Raw genomic sequence first — 19846 nt, forward strand, 5'->3', positions numbered from 1 at the left:
ATGCTCATAGAATTTGGTGACTGTAGTTTGCTTTAATGTTGTATTGGAGAGGTGGCTTTTAGCTTCAAATCCCGCTGGAGCCGACTGGAGGGGTTTTTTTTTAACTCAAAATCCTAGGGTTTTAACTTAAAGCCCTCTGGAGGGGTTTTATAAACTCAAAACCCGTCTTAGCTACTCTCATAGAATCAGGTGACTGTTGCATGCCTTGCTATTATATTGAAGAGGGTGTTTTATTATCAACAAAATTTTAGAGGAGATTTTTAACTCTTAGTTAGAGTTCCGCTTGGCTATGCTCATGGAATTAGGTGACTGTCGTTTGTATTATTTTTTTGTTTTAGAGAAAGGGGGGGGTAACCTCAAAACTCCCTGGGAGGGGAGAGATTTTAAACTCAAAAGTCCAATCGGCTGCGCTGAGGCAAGTGATGATTTAACATCAAAATCTCACCTAAAAAAAAGTCTCAAAGCAAAAAATCTGTCACAAAATTGCGGGTGAGAGATTTCCATTCCCCAACCTCCCTTGGCTACGCCAATGCTTGATGGATCTGCAATGTTTCAAGTGGAGAAGACATGGAGAAGATATCGAGATTATGTCATTAAAAAAAAACTTTGAATAGAAAAAAAAACTGTCGAGAGCTTCGTTCCTTTACAAGTGCTTTATTTGCACAAACAAAGAGCCTCCTTGGCTAGCACGCCCTCTTCTATCACGTCTTGCCTAACCTGCAGTTGAGGTGCTATAGTACAGCGAGGCTGTTTCCTGTATTGCTGTGCTATTGTAAAAGATTTGAATCATCTAGATTCAGGTTTTTACTTTTCCTTCACATTTATTAATAGCCGTGTCGTGTTAACTAAAAAAAAGGGGCGTCTGTGTGTGTAAGTATATTTACTAGTTGCTGGTGTTTATTGTAGCGTTAACTGTAATTAGAAAACCAACAGGTGTGTTTTCTTATGGGCGTGTATGTAATTGAACAACTTTCAACAGCTATTTTCTTATGTGTTTCTCTTACATAGCTGTATATATCAAGATAACATTTGTGTTTCTCTAGACATCACAGTAGGATAAGGTAGGCCTAAGTCATAACTAAACTATGTAGGTGAACTAGTGATACTCGAATAGATTGAGGAGATTAAATAAAGCGTGTCTTAGAGGAGTTTGAAGTATTGATTTATATTACCAATAAATTGCTATTTAACGTTTAAGAGACATTTGGGCTTTCTTTTAAAATATTCACAATTTTGAATTATTCAATATACATGTTACTAGATATTACCTAACAATCTTGTTGAGTTTTAGTTTATTTAGTTTATTTATTGGAAACTAGCATTACCCACCGCTAAGACCGAAGATTCGTTCCCATGCTCATTTTTAGCGGTCCCCGAAAGGAGAAAAGACGCTATTAGTTTTGAGTGGCCTGTCTGTCCGTCTGTCCCGTTTAGATCTCGTAAACTAGAAAAGAGTGAAAATCCGACATCATAATATTTTAGACTATTCAAAGTTCTGATGCAACGGCTACTTTTTTCTTTTCTGAAACCGAAAAATCTAATTTTTAAAATCACTTATGCAAGCAGTTTTTTTCATAAAAATACACCACTTTTACAACTATTCCCTATTAATAGTAAAGAACACGTGAGTCTCGTTAGTTGCAGAGCTATAAACAATCCATATATTTAATACATTTATGCGTACGGTTTAAGATTTCTTGTCCAAAAAAATATTTTTATATTCGTATTGCAAAGTTAAATAAGTTCTGTTATTTAATTTACTAGATTTACAAAAAAAAATGTTTAATTTTTTTTCTTTAGAGAAGAAAAACTATTTAGTATGCATATAAGTTGGATATAATTTAAAACAATTAATAAGTAGTTTTTTTTACATTAAATACAGAACCGTAACACTATATACATATGCCAATCTAAAGGAATTTTTTTACTGTCTGTGGACGCTGAGGCATCATACAAGATCCGTCAACCTGCTTTCTCCATTCCTCTCTGTCATTTGTCTTTGATAGAATTTCATTCTGATGTTCTTTCCGAAAATATTGAAACATGCCTTTTTACCTACTTGGGTGGACCAACTCGGGGGCCGATTTTGAGTTTGTGTCTCCACACAAACTATTTTAGTAACCTTGTTTTTTTTTTTTTAAGGGGGGATTTTTGGACATCCCCCTTCTTTTTTTTTTTTTTTTTTTTTTTTTTTTTTTTTGCTTTTTCAATAACCTACTTTTTAGTCCGTGAACTCTAGAATCTCTTATGTTAAAACTGAACGGCCGGTTTTTATCTCTGTCATTCTTCCTCTCTCCGATTCTCTCCTCTTTCTCTCTCTCTCTTGACCTCACGCCCCTACATTTTTTTTTTTTGCACCCTGCATAGTAATCCATTTCCATATCGGTTTTTTACTAATTTGGAAAGGACCCGCTTTAAAACGCCCCTCCCCCAACAAAACTCATAACTTTAGCCCGTGAAGTTTCGTATCACTTTCCTCCCCTGACTACATAACGTGAGTACTCCAAACCAAACCTGGGGATGGGGGCGGAACCATTATTTTTTACTCGACTGTAAATATTAGTATCCCTTTAACCAGTGATGCCACATCAGGGCCGCGACGTGGTTCCATGTACAATGGCCCTCCCCCCTCTGTCAGGTCTTTAGATGAGTGACATTATTACATATTACAAATGTATTAATGTATCTAATTATTAAAACTAATTTATTTGAATTACCATATATACACCATACACACCCAGTTGTGCATAAATTAATAAACGATGTGTATGATGATTTAAATAAAATTTTGAATTTAATACAATGATATTTATACAATGATAGGATATATGAATAATGATAATGATATGAATACAAGTATATATATGATATAGTATAATATATTTTAACTACAATACTAAAATAGTATTTATAAAAAAAACAATATTGACCTCATCGATTCTCCAATTTAAGACAAAGATGCCGTCTACTTCATGTGTAGTTCATACACCAGTGACACACAAGTAGATCTATCTTCTAACCAGTGACACACAAGTAGATCTATCTTCTAACCAGTGACACACAAGTAGATCTATCTTCTAACCAGTGACACACAAGTAGATCTATCTTCTAACCAGTGACACACAAGTAGATCTATCTTCTAACCAGTGGCAACACAAATAGATCTATCTTCTAACCAGTGACACACAAGTAGATCTATCTTCTAACCAAGACAAATGTTCATCACGATGAAGAGTCAAAGTTCAAATCACAACGTCACAACATACAAGTCTGTATTTTGAAACCTACAATCTGGAATCTGGAATCTCAGACTCGAACCTCAGCCCCAACACCTGAGATGAAAGACCTCAGTCCTGTAATCTAAAACTGAGACTGACACTGAAACTTGACTCTGAGACCCTATAAAAAGATAAAGAACAGATTCTTCTAATCTTCTAATCTATATACAAAATACGTATCCAATCGTTATAGTATTATGTTGCTTATAGCTGTAGCAGCCTTGGTTTTGATTGTGCAGCCTTCTTCCTCTTCCATTACTTCTATAATATAAACCTGTGCGTCTTTCTTTCAGTTCATTTTGAGTTTCAACTTAACGCATGTCTATGTCAGCCACCCCATTCAAATGCTATGTCAACATTTCCCCAAATAGTTTCATATCTCTTCACCCTTCACAACCACACAGTCTCCTCTCTCAGATACATGTAAGGCATTATTCAGGCGTAAAGACTTCTTCTTGTGTATCTCGGTTAGTTGAACCTGTCTACAAATACTGCGCCTATTTCTTAAGGGTTGAACTTAAAGCTTGTAGAACCGTCAAGTCCGTCATACTTTTGTTCACATGCAGAACAAAGTTTTAAAACAAGAAACTTTTTTTCCCTACTAACTGAAAGGCTTTTTTTTTGGACGGTGAGGGAGAATGCATATATATATATATATATATATATATATATATATATACAGAGAGAGAGAGAGAAAGAGAAAGAGAGATTGAGTAGGTAAACTGAAAACAATAGTTTGTGTTTTGGTTTTGGTTTTCAAATGATCAGAACATCTAGCGCCTACACTGCCCGTTTTGAACGACGGTCCTACACATTGCGAACCGTATTATTCTTGTTTTCTATATGTTTTCATTTCTGTTAGAAAAAGGGTGGGCAAATCAGGAACCGCCTGTCACATGCGGCCCGCCGGAGCGTTTTGTGGGTCCGCGACACCTACAATTAGATGAATCATCAGATACATAAATGTAAAAAAAAATGCCCTTTAAAAAAAAAATGTTTAGAAAGTTTTTGAAACTTCTGTTTACAGTTTATATACGGTGTTTACTATATTTGATATAAATTGCGATCATGAAGAGGCTAAAGAAAACATTCTCTATAATTCCAAAATGTTTCACGGAAACGGGGACTTCATGTAGGTATTTATAATAACTTGTCAGTTCTCAACGAATGCAATGACCCTTTCTAGCCAGCTCTGTATACGTGATATCTTCTTTGGCCAGAAACAAAAACGTTTTCAATTTCAACAACTTCTCACTGATGTTGAATTTTTGTTACTCAAATTCTAGCAAATAAGAAGCTATGTAGTTTGCTGATTTTATTACTTCAGCTGTTTTTCAGGATCAACCATACTTCGATTGCTCAAAAACAAAATATTTTATTATAATTTGAATTTTGAAATTCATACTGTATAATTGTATTTATTTTTTTAAAAGAATACTTTCTAATTTATTAGGTTAATGGGATAATTTTCCGAACTGAGGGTACACGAATTCGAATCCTGTTTTTTGATCTGATATTTTTAAGGCGTTACTTAATGCATCTAACTTTAATGGTACCTGACATTAGTTTAGAGCAGTACATGTAGTTAGTCACATGAAACATTTGGTAACCGTCGCCATGGAAACAGAGAAGCGAAGCTTTACATCATTCGTCCTTTTAACAGCAAGGTCTGAGAAGTGCGACGTTCAGGCTCACATTGACGTATAACAATGGAGCTACTCGTAGCAACTTAAAAGTGGGGACATAAGTAAATGCAATATTGAAAGCGGTCACATAGGGAACAGGCTATAAAAGGTCATGGCACGAGTAAGGTCGAGAACTGGCAAGTTAATATAAATATCAATATGTTGTCCCCCCCCCCCCAGCCGGTATTTCTTTCTTTTTTTTTTTCTTTAGATTTAATCTCATCTCTTCAATAAGCAAATTTAATGAGTTACATAAACCCCTTCAAGATCTGCCCCACAATAGCCGTGTGTCTGTGTGTGTGCATTGTGTGTGATTCATGTCAATATTGCTTTCGAAGCAAGTGTATTGTAGTAATACATGGCTTAGCATTGACGTGATAGAGGGAGGTCGTAGTTCTGTTAGAAATAATATTTTGTGGCTCATAATTTCGTCATTTTGTGTTTTACTTAACCAAAGTACAAAAAGAGATTAACTATTATTTATTTAATAAAACAAGATTACTTAGTGAGTAATCTGAGTTTTTGAAACACAAACTCAGAAGCGGACCTCACAGTTCCCACCGATAGGTCCACGTTAAAATAATATGTACCATTGACAAGTTAATCTCACAGTTCGGGGCTATACATTAGAGTTAGGGGCTATAAAATAGAGTTAGGGGCTATACATTAGAGTTAGGGGCTATACATTAGAGTTAGGGGCTATACAATAGAGTTAGGGGCTATTCAATAGAGTTAGGGGCTATACAATAGAGTTAGGGGCTATACATTAGAGTTAGGGGCTATACAATAGAGTTAGGGGCTATACATTAGAGTTAGGGGCTATACAATAGAGTAAGGGCTATACAATAGAGTTAGGGGCTATACATTAGAGCAGTGTTTTCCAAACTTTTTCCTCCACGGAACACTTCGCTTATTGTTTAGATGAGATAATTCCCGTGGTGGTCTACTAGTTAATTATTCCAGTAGTTCATGAAACACCTGTTCAGGCCTCACGAAACACTAGGGTTCCTCAGAACACAGTTTGGGAAACACTGCATTAGAAGAATATGAAGGACTACCTCGTGGGACTAGACATGGTAGTGCAGGGAGAAACCGGGCAATGGATCCAGGAGCTGTGATGTATTTTAAACTTCAGACACTGGCCAGTTTTTGGCCTCTAATGCTGACAATAAAAGCCTTGTTCGCTATTGTGCGTTTTTTTTTCCAGTATTTAAAAGCATACCATATGCTGCGGATATCTCTTCACCAAGTCATCTATCTCTACCTGCCCCTGCCTCTAGATCTAACCAAAGGTCATAGATATTTCATTTGTCATTTACATATACATCTAGATCTAGGTCAAAATATTTACAGCACCTTGCGATCTAAAGGCTAGATGATGTAAAGGTCATCTGTTTATGTGACCCACGGTTAACGACAAGCACCACGACCAACCGTCTTTACTTTTCCTCGACTAATGTCAGGTACCAATTGGAGAAGGGTGGACTCAGAGGCGCACAAAAGATCCAGTGGAGGGGCGGTAGCTGAGCGGTAAGGCGCTTGGCTTGCGAACCGGGCGTTCCGGGTTCGAATCCTGGTGAAGACTGAGATTCTTCTTACTTCGTCTAATAGGCCTGCATTATTAAATATAAATATTAAACAGTTTTGCTTTCAATTTATTTTTTTGATGATACCCAGTATAACATAGTATCGCCTTACTAACACGATTTATATTAAAATGATTAAAAGTTAATTGTTCAATATTGTTTTCCATTCTTTTCCAATTATCAATTAACATGGATCTAGATCTGCGAACCATATAGATACATGGTGACCTCAGGTGCAAAGCAATTACAACGTATTAACCAATTAACAGTTGAAACTAAATAGCATTTCTGAATCAAACATGTTTAAAAAAACAACAACAACAAAATGACCGAATTCAAACTCGCCGCTTTTTTTTTTTTTGTAAAGTTTAAAACCCCTCCATATGGTTTTGAGTTATATATATATACTAGTGGATTGGATTTAGATGTATGTTAAACTTAACTAATGATCCTTTCAAGTTTTTTCTCTTTCGCTACGAAAATAAAATTAGATTTGCGAAAATGGGATTACCCGAAGCCGATAAATTCATATCTATTACAAACAAAAAGAGCGATAGCTTTGTTAAATGAATGGGATTATAAAGTGAACAATTAAACGAAATAATGTTTAGTACGCGATTCATGAATGAATATAGATCTAGGCCTTTAACTCGGCTGCGCAGCTTTCGTAAATGAATGTAGCTTTAAAAACCAAATTTGAATGTTTATTTGATCAAAATATGAAATGAATGGACTTTAATTAATATGTTTATGTGTTAAAGTATAAAACTATCTGTGCGAAGAGAAGTTTTATCATCTTAGAGTTGAATTAGAGTTTTAGATCTAGGGATGGGATTATAAAGTAAACAATTAAACGAATTAATATTTAGTACGCGATTCATTACGGAATTGTCTAATGAAAGAATGTTCGTCAGGAAATCTGTAATCACAGATATAAGGAACTAATTAATGTAAAAAATGCTTTTTAAACACAAAATTGAAGGTTAATTTTATTATATAATGAAATCAATGGAACTTCTTTTGTCTTTTCATGTGTCAAAGTAAAAATGTATCTGCGCAAAGTGTATTTCTTAAAATTAGATCTAGGTCTAAATCCTTTCTATCTTTTCTCATGTCAACATTGTAGACATGGCCTAGATCCATAAAATACTATAGCTGTAATAGAGTCGGACAACTTTATTTTTTTTGAGGGTCTTAAGTTTGTTTTAGGGCTACAATACATACACTACGGTCTAAGTTGGTACCCAAGGAACATTCCTGCCTAGTTTTATCAAGATTGGTCAAGCGGTTTTGATGTCTATAAGTAACATACATACATACATACATACATACCCCTCACATTCTACTTTATAATATAGATATATATAAATAATATATATATATATGGCGGGGGGGGGTGGAGAGAAAAAAATACCCCCCATGCTGCCCGCTGCCATCCCCCGAAGTCCTGCGGGAGGTTTGGACTAGGAAGTAGATTCTCTTCAACTCTGAAGGAACATCAAACAAACAAGAAGAATAACTATTTCATAATGAGCCATTAAATGGTTGGAGTTATTCACGTAGGCCCCTATATGTATTTATTTTTTTTACCAACTGTACTATCCAGATATATCTAAAATAACCCCTTTTTATTTAATGTAGATTAACATTTTTTGATTTAGTTATAATGCTTACCATGTTTTCCTATAAGTATTAAAAATGATCTTTTAATCTTTTAAGTATTTAAATAAAAATGGTGTACTTTTAATGAAAATGATACTAAATTTTTTTTTTTCAGAAGATAAAAAGTTACCGTTGCAAGATGCTAAATATGAAATCGAATTTTGAAATCTGTTCTTGTTTTTTTTTGAGATCTAAGCGTAACAGACGGACGAACAGAACGACAGAAAGACAACGCAAAAATAGTAGCAGCTTTTCCACCGTTCGAGGGCCGATAAAAATATTCGTTTTAATTCCTTTCTCAAAATCAGGTTTGAAGGTTTAGAATTAGATGAGTAATCCTGTATCTGAGATGAACTGCGCAGTGATTTTCAGATTTTGCAACTCTTCTTAAACATTTTTTGTGAGTGTTTTAGGGCGAGTCTATTGATGGGGTCTCTCATTACAGTTTGCAGTGCTGAACTACATGGTCGGCATTATCTTATGACACTATGACTTAACCCTGTGCACTCACAGGAGAGCATAGGGCCGTAACCACACCTCTCCACCGAACTCGGTTCTGAGCAGCTTTCTTCATTTGCTCCCATGTCATTCCAGTACCCTCAGCTTTACTGCTGATGACTGAGCATTTCCAGGTTTGCTTGGGTCTGCCCACTTTCCTCTTTCCTCGCGGATTCCAATATACATCGTGTTATGGAGTGTGTGTCTGTTTCTATGGTGATGCGGAGAAGATGTTAGCGATTGGTTGGTGGCTATGCAGTGTGAATGATGAAGTAAGAGCTGATTTGATGCGAGAGGGAGACAATCTAGACATTTCAAACAGTAAGGACGTGGTGTGGTTGGATTTCGTTGAACGAGCGGCTATTGCTACTAGATCTAGTTCTCATTTCAAGTTGAATTTGTCTATATTGTTCATTTGTTTATGTGGTTAGATTTTGTTGAAATAGCGGCTATTGCTACTAGATCTAGTTCTCATTTCAAGTTGAATTTGTCTATATTGTTTAATAAGAGTTATTCAGTTTTTATTTTGAAACCAAAAGAAAATCTGCTACCGAGGACAAACGCAGACGACGAAAAGAAAATCTAAATCGACCACCTGCGGACAATGGTTATGGATGTGGCAAGACATGCAGGTCACAGCTGGGGCTGCGCAGCCTCGAGAAATACTGTATTCCTCATTAATCTTCGGACTCGAAGACAAGCCTTATTATTATTATTTTGAAAAAGAAGTTTTTTCATGTTATTTTCTGTATTAATATATTATAGGCCTACCCGTACATCGGTTTAGTTGTACTAGCGATCCGGTGCTACAAGTCAACGACCAATCAACAACACATGGGCATGTTTCAATGGCTCCAATTTTATTTATTTATTCAATTGTATATATTTTTTTTAGGTTTGCACACAAATAGAAATATAGAAAAGGGGGAAAAAAGCAAATCAGTATTTAAAGAAAATATTTTAAATTTTACTTTTTAATGTGTCTAATATAAAAAGTAAAATAAAATACTTGACCTACTTATTCTAATCGAAGACATAACGATATAATGAAGAAATATTGGCGAGTTTTCTTTCTAATGATCGTACAGCCGAATGGAACTATGACACATGACTCATACTGTACACCTCACGAGCACGTATCTGGAATCCAAGACTTCCAATGTGTTACTCAATTTAACTCAACGGGCAACATTGTTTTGTTTCTTTGATGTACTCCAGTTCATTTTTTGTGTACTTCTACTCACCTATTTGTGTCGAGTACTCACCAACAAAATCAATACGATGTCCACCATGTTTTCATTACACAGCGCAAGCTGCTCAGAAATCAAGATGAAACTCATTCTGTTCACTTTGTGTTTTCACCTGGGCAATGCTTTATTATCTTTTGGGACGTCAGCAGGAGATAACGTCATGAATTTCAATACACCAGCTCTGATCAACTTAAGTCCAGGGTTCCCATATTATGGAAATACATACAATTCATTGACAGTAAGTATTTGTACAACTTCCATAAGCCCTCAGCTAGTATCTGGGTGTGAGTGTTTTACTTAATATATACTATTTCCTTGTAGTGTAAGCTCATAAAAAAACTTGTTTAAAATCAATATCACAACATGATAAATTGTCATTTCCGCTGTGTCAATCTGACGTCATTTCTCTGCAAATTTATAATGCAACCTGACAACATAAAGCGGGTCCAAAGGCAAAGTGCCCCGAAAGGTTCTGCCACATATCTGATAACAATGTCACCAATGTCTTACAAGTGCTGCATTGGAGAGAGTGAAAGTGTTTTGATTTGTTTATAAACTGTTACCCTTATCCTGACATGTGTGCAATGAAATGGACCACTTCAAGGAAATTCATTAACATCATAATCATCGTCAAACTCTGTGATGTGCGAAATTTCAAACGTTTATCGAAAATTTCCATCACAGAGGGCAGCGAAGCGTTTTTATTTGCTACTAGTTCAATAGGTATACTGTAAGTGTCAGAGGCTTGAATGCGAATACACCTATGTATAACGTTTTTTGAGGTATAATATATTTCCATATATTTTTTTTTACTTATAAACAAATTATTTATCACCGTCTGTTATATAAAAATAGTGAAGCCAATGAATTAAAACCTGACAGATTATTTCAATAGGATATACATTTTTACAGTTAATTTTTTTCTAAGATTTTAATTCAAAATCATGAAATATGACAACAGAAAAAAAGCTATACTGGTAAAGCTCTTTAAACAGTGCAAAGTCTGCATTGGGACTGGGATAATCCCTTCTACCATAATGTACAAACATTTAGGCCTCCTCTCAATTAAAAAAATAATAAAAAGGTTTGGCTTTACAATAAGTTTTGTTTGCTTTGTTTAATACTTTTTATTAATATAGAAAAGAAAAGAAATATGTCAAATATAGCTACACACAATTACTTACACCTAACTTTACTATCCTTAAAGTTTGAAGTCGAGTTGTTAGTTACCCCAATTATAAAATCTTCCCCTATCAATGCAAACGTTTCACGTTGAATTTACCTGTATCATCTCCAAAAAGTTTATCGACAACATGTTTCCGTGAAAACGTGACCTTTCAAACATACGTGCTGATAGAAACGTTAAAGGTCGTGGTGTAAAATAGAGCTCAGTGATTCACTATGAGATTGGGGAACAATTTAAAAGTCATGTCCCAAAACTAGAAGATTGCTCGCTTTTACTGCTGCTGTAAGCGAAAGACCGTGCAATTACACAGATCTATTTAATTCTTTATGAGTTTGTTTTTCTAAGCTTACATTTACTGAAGTTCTTAACGAAATTTACCTTTTCATTTTAGTTCTAATCAAAGTTTATTTCGTAATCGCTTAAACTTCAATGGCAATGTCGACTTGACATTAGACAAACATAATTTGGAGAATATTCAAGAAACATGAATAAAAGTTTTTGCATAATTAATTATTTTTTTACCTTTTTTATATCAGATACAGAAAGATGGGTTTGTGGTTTTTGACGAAACAAATGTGAAATCTTACTCCGACTTTTTAAATATCAATGACGTAAAACTTGCATCAATCGGAATCTGGATAGCACATATTGGTACAGTGAATGGGAATATTTTTTACAGGTAATTAGCCTAATATCCATAATAGTAACATCCTGAATCCTAAGTTTTGGCAATCACTTTCAAAATCTTAGTTTTCAATAAGGAGTAAAACATATCGCAGACTTCTGTGTGAAATTTGAAACCCGACTTCCAAATGAAAAGTGTGATCCTACAAGATTTGAGCCAACAGTGTCAGGGCTACGACTTTCAACATTGATATGAAGAGCCAAGCTAGACAAGTTGTGAATAAAATTAATATCTAAGTAAACAAATAAATTTCCATTTCAGACCTTGCGAACTATGGGCATATTATGTAAAGGTCATCTTGATCTGTGGCCAACAGTGAACGAGGGCTCCCTGTGACCAGCACAAAGACCAACCGCCTTTACCTTTCCTCAACTAAAATGTTTGGTAGGGCCTACTCATTAGAGCTGGGTGGACCTTGAGGCTTAAAAATCCCAACCTTCACCAGTACCCGCCCCTTCAGTTTGGAAGCCAAGCTCTTCACCATTCAGCCACCGCGCCTCCAATTAACATTGTACTCTTGTTTTTGTCTGTTTTTTTTTTTCCCAGACTGGTGAACGATCCTATTTCTATTGCTAAGACAAATATCAGCTCGATTGCAAGAAGTCTCTCAAATTTTGCTGCAGACTTTACGCCTAGTTACGTGTTGGTAGTCACGTGGTATGACGTAGGAACAGAACACTTCGGCAGTGAGGGGGACTTCAAGGTAAAACTTGTTGAAAACTCATCACTCTTTATAAGCCATAGGGCAGTTCTATATGAGAACTATGTAGCTTGAGCTTTTACATCGCGACATTTTTTAACTACAGTTCTATTATATGCTATTTAGGCCAAGACAATCCAGACAAATGCTTCACACAGGTATAAAATAGGTATAAGAATAGTGTAAGGTCAACGGTATAGGTTTTCCCCGTCTTTTTTTTTTTTTTTTATTTAAAGAGATTATTAGTCTTGTGATGTCACTCAGTGATTTACGTTGAAGTTTAAGAAACTCAAAGCGTTATCAAAAATCCAATTTTCACTGTCAACAGTCTGGGTCAAAATATTTCAACGACTGCATTTCGGTTTCTGTAAACGAACCTTGTTGTTCTGTAAACTTAGCATGCAGATCTTTTTTTTCCTGTTTTTGTGTGTGTGTACATTTATATGCATTTAAAACAAAATTTCTTATAGTTTTATATTTGTATTCACTAATTCAAACGAAAATTGTATAAATATGCAGCAGCTTGTATATTTAAAATGTATTTTTGACAAGATTTTTGTTTTATTTCGCAGTTTTATTTTGTTACAAAGTTTAACTCAACTCACTCTGTCTATCTGTCTATCTGTTTGTTAAAAAGTTAGATTTTTTTTCTCCCATTTCCCATACCCGGATCAAAAGTTGAAACTTTGCACAATTATTCATTGAACCTGACAAGACATGAATAAAGGATAAAAATTAACCAATTACTTATTTAATTGTTGGTGACTTATTTTGTTTGATTTCGTAATATGACAAATAGTGCTTATAAATATTTGTTTACTTTGAAACAGAAAAACACAATTCAGCTGATTCTCGCAACGGATGGTGTTCAGAGTTTGGCCAGCTTATTCTTTGTCACCATTGGGTGGGTCTTTTTTGAGGATATAACAAATTATGCGGCTTATCCTGACCTTAGTGAATTCCCCCCAGAAATACCCATTTCTACAAAGGTAAACCAATCTACGTTAAAGTCATCTTGTGATGTTCATAAACGGGGCGTATTATTACATTGAACTTGATTTCTGCAAAGCTTATATCAACTCCAGGGGCGGACTGGCCATATCGGCATTCGGGCTAATGCCCGGTGGGCCGGTACCCAAATGGGCTGATAGGGCCACGTAAATGCCGCATGGATGGCATGCATCAAATTGTTAAGTGTTATAAAACTTTATAAAAGGGTCCTTTGAGCGTTGTGTAAACAAAAATCGTTCACAGACTCTACAGTGTAAAACTATTTTTAATCTAACACATTTTCCAAAATACTGTGTTAGCCTACATCCGTAGATAGTGCTACTAGAAGGCTTCATCGTTTTAGGGCCTAGACATTTTGCGATTTAAAAAAAACACAAAATACCAACATATTTCTATAGAGATTTAGAGTTCTATGTATGCATGCATATCGATATATTATCATACTTAATATAAAGATTATGAGGACAGATAGGCCTAGAATTGGATGCCCATCATATGATATACAAGCTATGGACGGGATTGTATAGAAATGCCTGGGCCGATTTGGATACCCAGTCCGCCCCTGATTAACTCACTCTGTCTGTCTGGTATAAATATTGAACATGTTTTTTTCTCCCATTTCCAATTCTCGGATCAAATTAAAACTTTTCATAATTATTCATTGAACCTAACAAGACATGAATCGATAAAAAAAAAATACCAATTAGTTTGTTAATTGTCTGTGAATAAATATTTTGTCTGAAATCGAAATAAGGGGAATGAATGCTACATAAAGATATATATATGGATGTATATATGGATTTAATCCCCTTATTACGTTTTAGCACGTTTTTTTTTCTGCCACTTCCCATTATCGAATCAAGTTGAAATAGTCACAGTCGATGACAATACCAATCCAAAAATTAACCAATTAGTTAATTATTTAGTCTTAATTAATTATTAAGGGGAAGGCGATACTAGTTAAGAATCGATATAGGTTAAGATTCGATGTAGATTAAGAATAGTTACAAGTTAAGAATCGATTCAAAATGTCAATAAGTAGTGTGTATTATATCGATTAGCAATAAATTATATATAAATTATATACAAACATATTCTAATTTCCTTAAAAAAAATTACACCCGTTTCTCTCCTTTGAGATGGGGTGCGAATGATGGGTGGGTTAATCCGCCAGTGACGTTTGGTGAGATCTGTCGTATGTTTTTTTTATTAGAGGGCCAAAATAGCTGAAAAGGAAACACGCAGTTGGGAGGCTACAGTACGTTGTGTCACTTAGAACAAAGACATTTCACCATGTGGAAATATAATAGTATAGCCTTGACAAATCAAATTCGCTTACCTTTTAGTTACATCAAATATGAAAGAAATCCACGGTCATAAAATATATTCTACTTAGAGGCCTACACTTCATCCGCTATTCGTTATATTTCATACCTATATTATATATTAGTAAATAAGTTGAGATACTATATTAAATCTGATAAACTTTGTTTCTGAAACTGTTTCATGAAGGTTGGATTCTTTAAAGGCGATGGTCCCACAAAGTTCATTCTTCCACTTTCAATGACAAAAGAGTTAAAACAAATTGAGAAGTACACCAGCATTGGTGAGCCGGGTCAGTTAATATTCAGGTAAGAATTACATTATTTATTAATGCACATTCCTATATGCTTGCGAATCTTGGACACTGACTGCAGATCTTGAGAATAGGATCCGCAATGGAGCTAAGATACTACAGAATGATCCTAGGTATCACTTACAAAGACCGCATCACAAATGAAAAGATTAGAAATAAGATTAACACAGAAATTGGACCCAACGACGACCTGCTATCCAATGTCAAAAAAACGCAAACTTAAACTCTATGACCACATCACAAGGTGCTCAGGGCTCGCAAAAACCTTCCTTCAGGGAACTGAACCAGGAAAAAGAAGAAGATGCAGACAGAGAAAGCGATGGGAGATATAGCTTTAAATGTGGAGTTCTCTACCTTAAATAAGTGTTGCTGTTTTTTCTAGTTTATTTATTTATTTTTTGCTTCTTTCAATTCTATTATGACACATAGTGTCAAATTTAACAAAAAAAGTGTGCTTTTATTTAAAGAAAAAAAAAAACTACCTTACACTATTTTTATTTTTGTTAATATTTTATATATAAATTTTGAGAAAGAAAGGAAAAACCTGTTTGATCAAGACAAAGTTCGGTGGGCCTGTAAATTTTTTAGGTCAGTCTGTATTTGAACTTCTTTTCAAAATTAATGTAACATTTTTTATTTGTTTTTGCAGAGTTGATAAAACGCCTGAAAATGTGACATTATTGACTACTACTACAACATCCACTACTCCAACCACTGCCCCTACCACTACCACTACTCCAACCACTACCACTACATCAACCACTACCACTAATCCAACCACTAGGCCTACCACTACATCCACCACTATCACTACTCCAACCACTACGTCAACCACTACCACTAATCCAACCACTAGGCCTACCACTACATCAACCACTACCACTAATCCAACCACTAGGCCTACCACTACATCCACCACTATCACTACTCCAACCACTACGTCAACCACTACTTCAACACCAACACCGAGTACTACCGAGTCCAAAAAAGTTGGAATGAGCTCTACAAAGAAAGGTTAGTAATAGTTTATTGTATTCAAGTAAAACACATGTTATCTAGAAATACCACATCTACTTTATAAAGTAGAATGTGAGAATGTGAGGCGTATGTATGTTAGGAATAGAAATAAAAACCGCTTGACCAATCTTGATAAAACTTGGCAGAAATGTTCCTTGGGTACTAACTTAGACTGTAGTGTATTTATGTAGCCCTAAAACAAACTTAAGACCCTCAACAAAAAAAAAGCTGACCGACTCTATTAAAGCTATAGTATTATATGGATTTAGGCTTTGTTTACAATGTTGAAATGAAAAAAGATCGAAAGGATTTAGATCTAGATCTAGTTTTAAGAACTACACTTTGCACATAAAGTTTTTTACTTTGACACATGAAAATACAAAATATAGTCTATTGATTTCACTATTTAGTAAAATTAATCTTCAAATTTGTGTTTCAAAAGCATTTTTACATAAATTCGTTCCATATATCTGCGAATTCAGAACGTCCTGACTTACTTATAATACCATTCATTTCACAAATCGGGTAAACCCGTTTTGATCGTACTTAATATCCTTATTCATCTATCGTTCCTTTCGTTTTTTAATAGATATGAATGTATCGGCTTCGGGTAAACCCATTTTCGCAAAACTAATTTTATTTTCGTGGTGAAAGAGAAAAACTTGAAAGGATCATTAGCTACGTTTAACATACATCTAAATCCAATCCACTAGATTAGTAAACACAAACTAAGACCCGCAAGCCGCGGGTAATGTCAAAATGATTGTAATATAAATATTTAAGTATGCTAACACAATACTTAAGAATAGAAATGTAACTATATAATGGATAATAATAATAATAATAACATTTATATCTTCACTAACACAGTGTACGGTGGTGTAGTAGTTTGATCAAACTTTTCTCAAGTTGTCTACTCTCTTAGCACTGAACTCTAGAGCTTATATCAAAGCTGTGTTTTTATATTAACTAATATTCTCTGCTTTATTACTAGGTAGTGTACGGTGATCTTTTGAGGGACGAGGTGACCGAGTAGTTAAGCGCTTTGCATACGAGTCCCTATAGTCTTGTGTGCGAAGAGGGATTGGTTAAGATTTTCATTATTGAATCTCGAGGAAATCCAACGTGTTTGGGAAAGGTTTTGAACTAGCTCCTTATTGAGCACCACTTTGCTAAAGCAAAACATGAAGACCTATTTGTTTCACAATAGATTTTGTAGCCTCTCCATTGGTTTCGTTTCCTACGTGCACAGCATTATTATTATTATAGCTTTTCTCTAGCGCTACTTTCATGCTTATAGCATGCTCAGAGCGCTTTGGTCCAATCTCATTTGTGGACCAACAGGGGGGGGGGAGAGGGGTATCTAGTAGTTGGTTTTCCGTGCTGCCTTTAGGCGCTCAGTCGTGTGTCGAAGCTCGAGCGCCTTCTAGATAGCCAAGCCAAGCCAAGTTCAGGCGTACTTGGCCTCTCGACCACGCTTCCCAATGTGGTTTTTAAAGGCGCTAATAAAAAATAAAGTCATTATTATATAACAAAAGCAACTGGTCATTGTCTGTTAGACATGCTCGTTAAGCTTGCACACAGAAACATGGTAAATATGAACAAGAGAACTTAATTTCTTCCTCTCTGAGAGCTAAGCTTAAACAGGGGAGATCAATATAAAAAGAAAATAAGACTTAGTTCTTACTGTTTATAACAATTGAGTTATCTACCATGCTTCTACTACCGGGCTATGATTAACATAAGCTATAGATGTAGAGTTATTTTTTAGTGTGAGTGAAAGATGTAGATGGCAGTGATAGAAATATCTCAAGCCGATTCAAGTTAATGTTCTAACGCATTTGTGATATTTTGTTAGGGTGTACTACAATGGAAGTCTCTAGTCTCTATATAATAAACATTTCTTGTTTTTAATTTGGTTATTTTTTCAAGCTACAGGCTGTCGCTTTTGGCACATAATACGAAAATATTATCGACAGCTTTGACAACTGTTCCAACAAGAAATCTGACATTATAGTTGTTTGTTGAAGTCATCGCTTATTGCCATGAAGTGGTGAAGTAAAGAAAAACAAGCGAATAAATTGAAACTTACATTTATTGCGTTTTCTAAGTGCTTTTGTAACATTCATGAATGATTTTCTAAGTTTTTACATTGAACTGGTTAAAAAAGATACCAATTGCTAAAGATATATAGCAGGATATAACATAATTAGATTAGGATTGCATATAGCTTCATTCAATCCTCGGGGACAACGCAAGCGCCCAGATTTAAGGGCACATTTTTGGGCTTTAAGTAAAGTGGCTTGCAGCATGGTCAAAATAATTGTTAAGGCAAAATATGAGACACTTTCTGTATGTAGAGACATGTCTGCGCTTAGAGGATCCTTCTTCAGGGCGCATATGAGCTATAAGGATTACGATTTGGCCTTGCTTGAGTTTCAGCAGCTGCAGGAAGCACTAGTTGGTATTCTCAGTGCCTTAGAGGTTATTCTCCTGATATTTCCTTAAATCAGATCACTACTTTTCCTTGTCGCAGCTCATCAACAATAAGGCTTACAGCTCAGCCGTAAGTATAAAAAGGCTGGCAAGATGAAGAAATTCTGAACTCTATAATGGAATGAATTTCCTTCTGGTTATCTGAATCTGCATAAAATATCCTGATAGGATAATACTCTGCAGACGAAGTTATGTTTCCGCGCTGAATATCTTAGCCCAGTTTTATTTTGCCACGGTATTACAAACCAACCACCTTACTGTCTCTTAACTAAGAAATATAATGAAAGGTTATTCATTTTGCATGTTACCATAATTTTTTTAAAGCTTTATCTAAGTATAACTTTTACAACTCTTTGAAATTATGCTGCGTCACTCATATCGCGTATCACTTTGTTTTAAAACACTTTGGCACTTCTAAAGAAGTTTAGTGTAATAAGACTAAAAAAAGTCTAAATAAATAGATACCACTAATAAATCTAACCATGCAACTAACAACCACTAAGTTATTTTACAGATACTTTTCTCTATAACAGTAATTTTTTTTTCTAAATGGATTCTTTTATGTACTGCTACTATATGTAAAACTTCTGCCACTGGATTTACCTGGCAAGGGGCGAGAGAGTGAGGCTGATGCAGCATCTCTCTCACTTCAATACACTTTCATCGAGCGAGCCACATTCTCATCTCTCATTTTCATCAATCAAAAAGCCCTACGGCGATAGGCAGGTAGCGAAGTGGCAGGTGTGGCTACAGTGGCAGCCATAGCTACAAACCTACACGTAGCCGGCCCATACCATGTAGTCGGAACTCGGTAGCCGTCTGAGCCTCTAAGCAGCTTTGCTTACCTCCTAAGCATGAGTAAGGGGCCAGAAAAGGTGCCCTAAACATTGCCTGTCCCCCATACCCTGGCCAGTCTCCCGCGACTGGCGGGGATACCACTAATGCGGGAAAAATAAAACAAATACAAACCCCAAGAAGAAACAAATCAAAACACATGTAAAACTTATGATGTACATACAAAGTAAAAAGTATATCTGCTATTAGTCACAATCATAAGAGACATTAACATTTTCTTGATTGAATTCGTCGTTATTCATTGCCTTAAAGTAAATGAACACTAAAACAAGGAAGATTATTATTTTTTATTTATTTTTTT

General features: G+C 35.2%; 1 protein-coding gene across 7 annotated transcripts in view; it reads left to right on the forward strand.

Moving 5' to 3' along the window:
- The first annotated feature begins 655 nt into the window (after positions 1-655).
- The window catches only part of LOC106059441 (transcription initiation factor TFIID subunit 12-like), a 29245-nt gene continuing 10054 nt past the window's right edge, over positions 656-19846 (forward strand). For 2 of the 7 annotated variants that reach the window (XM_056029856.1, XM_056029862.1), the window contains exons 1-7: positions 883-1061; positions 10017-10197; positions 11682-11824; positions 12377-12533; positions 13361-13519; positions 15054-15172; positions 15827-16191. In XM_056029856.1, coding sequence (XP_055885831.1) covers positions 10039-10197; positions 11682-11824; positions 12377-12533; positions 13361-13519; positions 15054-15172; positions 15827-16191 — 1102 coding nt within the window. In that variant the 5' untranslated portion in view covers positions 883-1061; positions 10017-10038. The other 5 variants (XM_056029858.1, XM_056029860.1, XM_013217073.2 and 2 more) reach the window with 5 other exon arrangements.

This window comes from Biomphalaria glabrata, chromosome 5, assembly GCF_947242115.1.
Source record: "Biomphalaria glabrata chromosome 5, xgBioGlab47.1, whole genome shotgun sequence".
NCBI lineage: Eukaryota > Metazoa > Mollusca > Gastropoda > Planorbidae > Biomphalaria > Biomphalaria glabrata.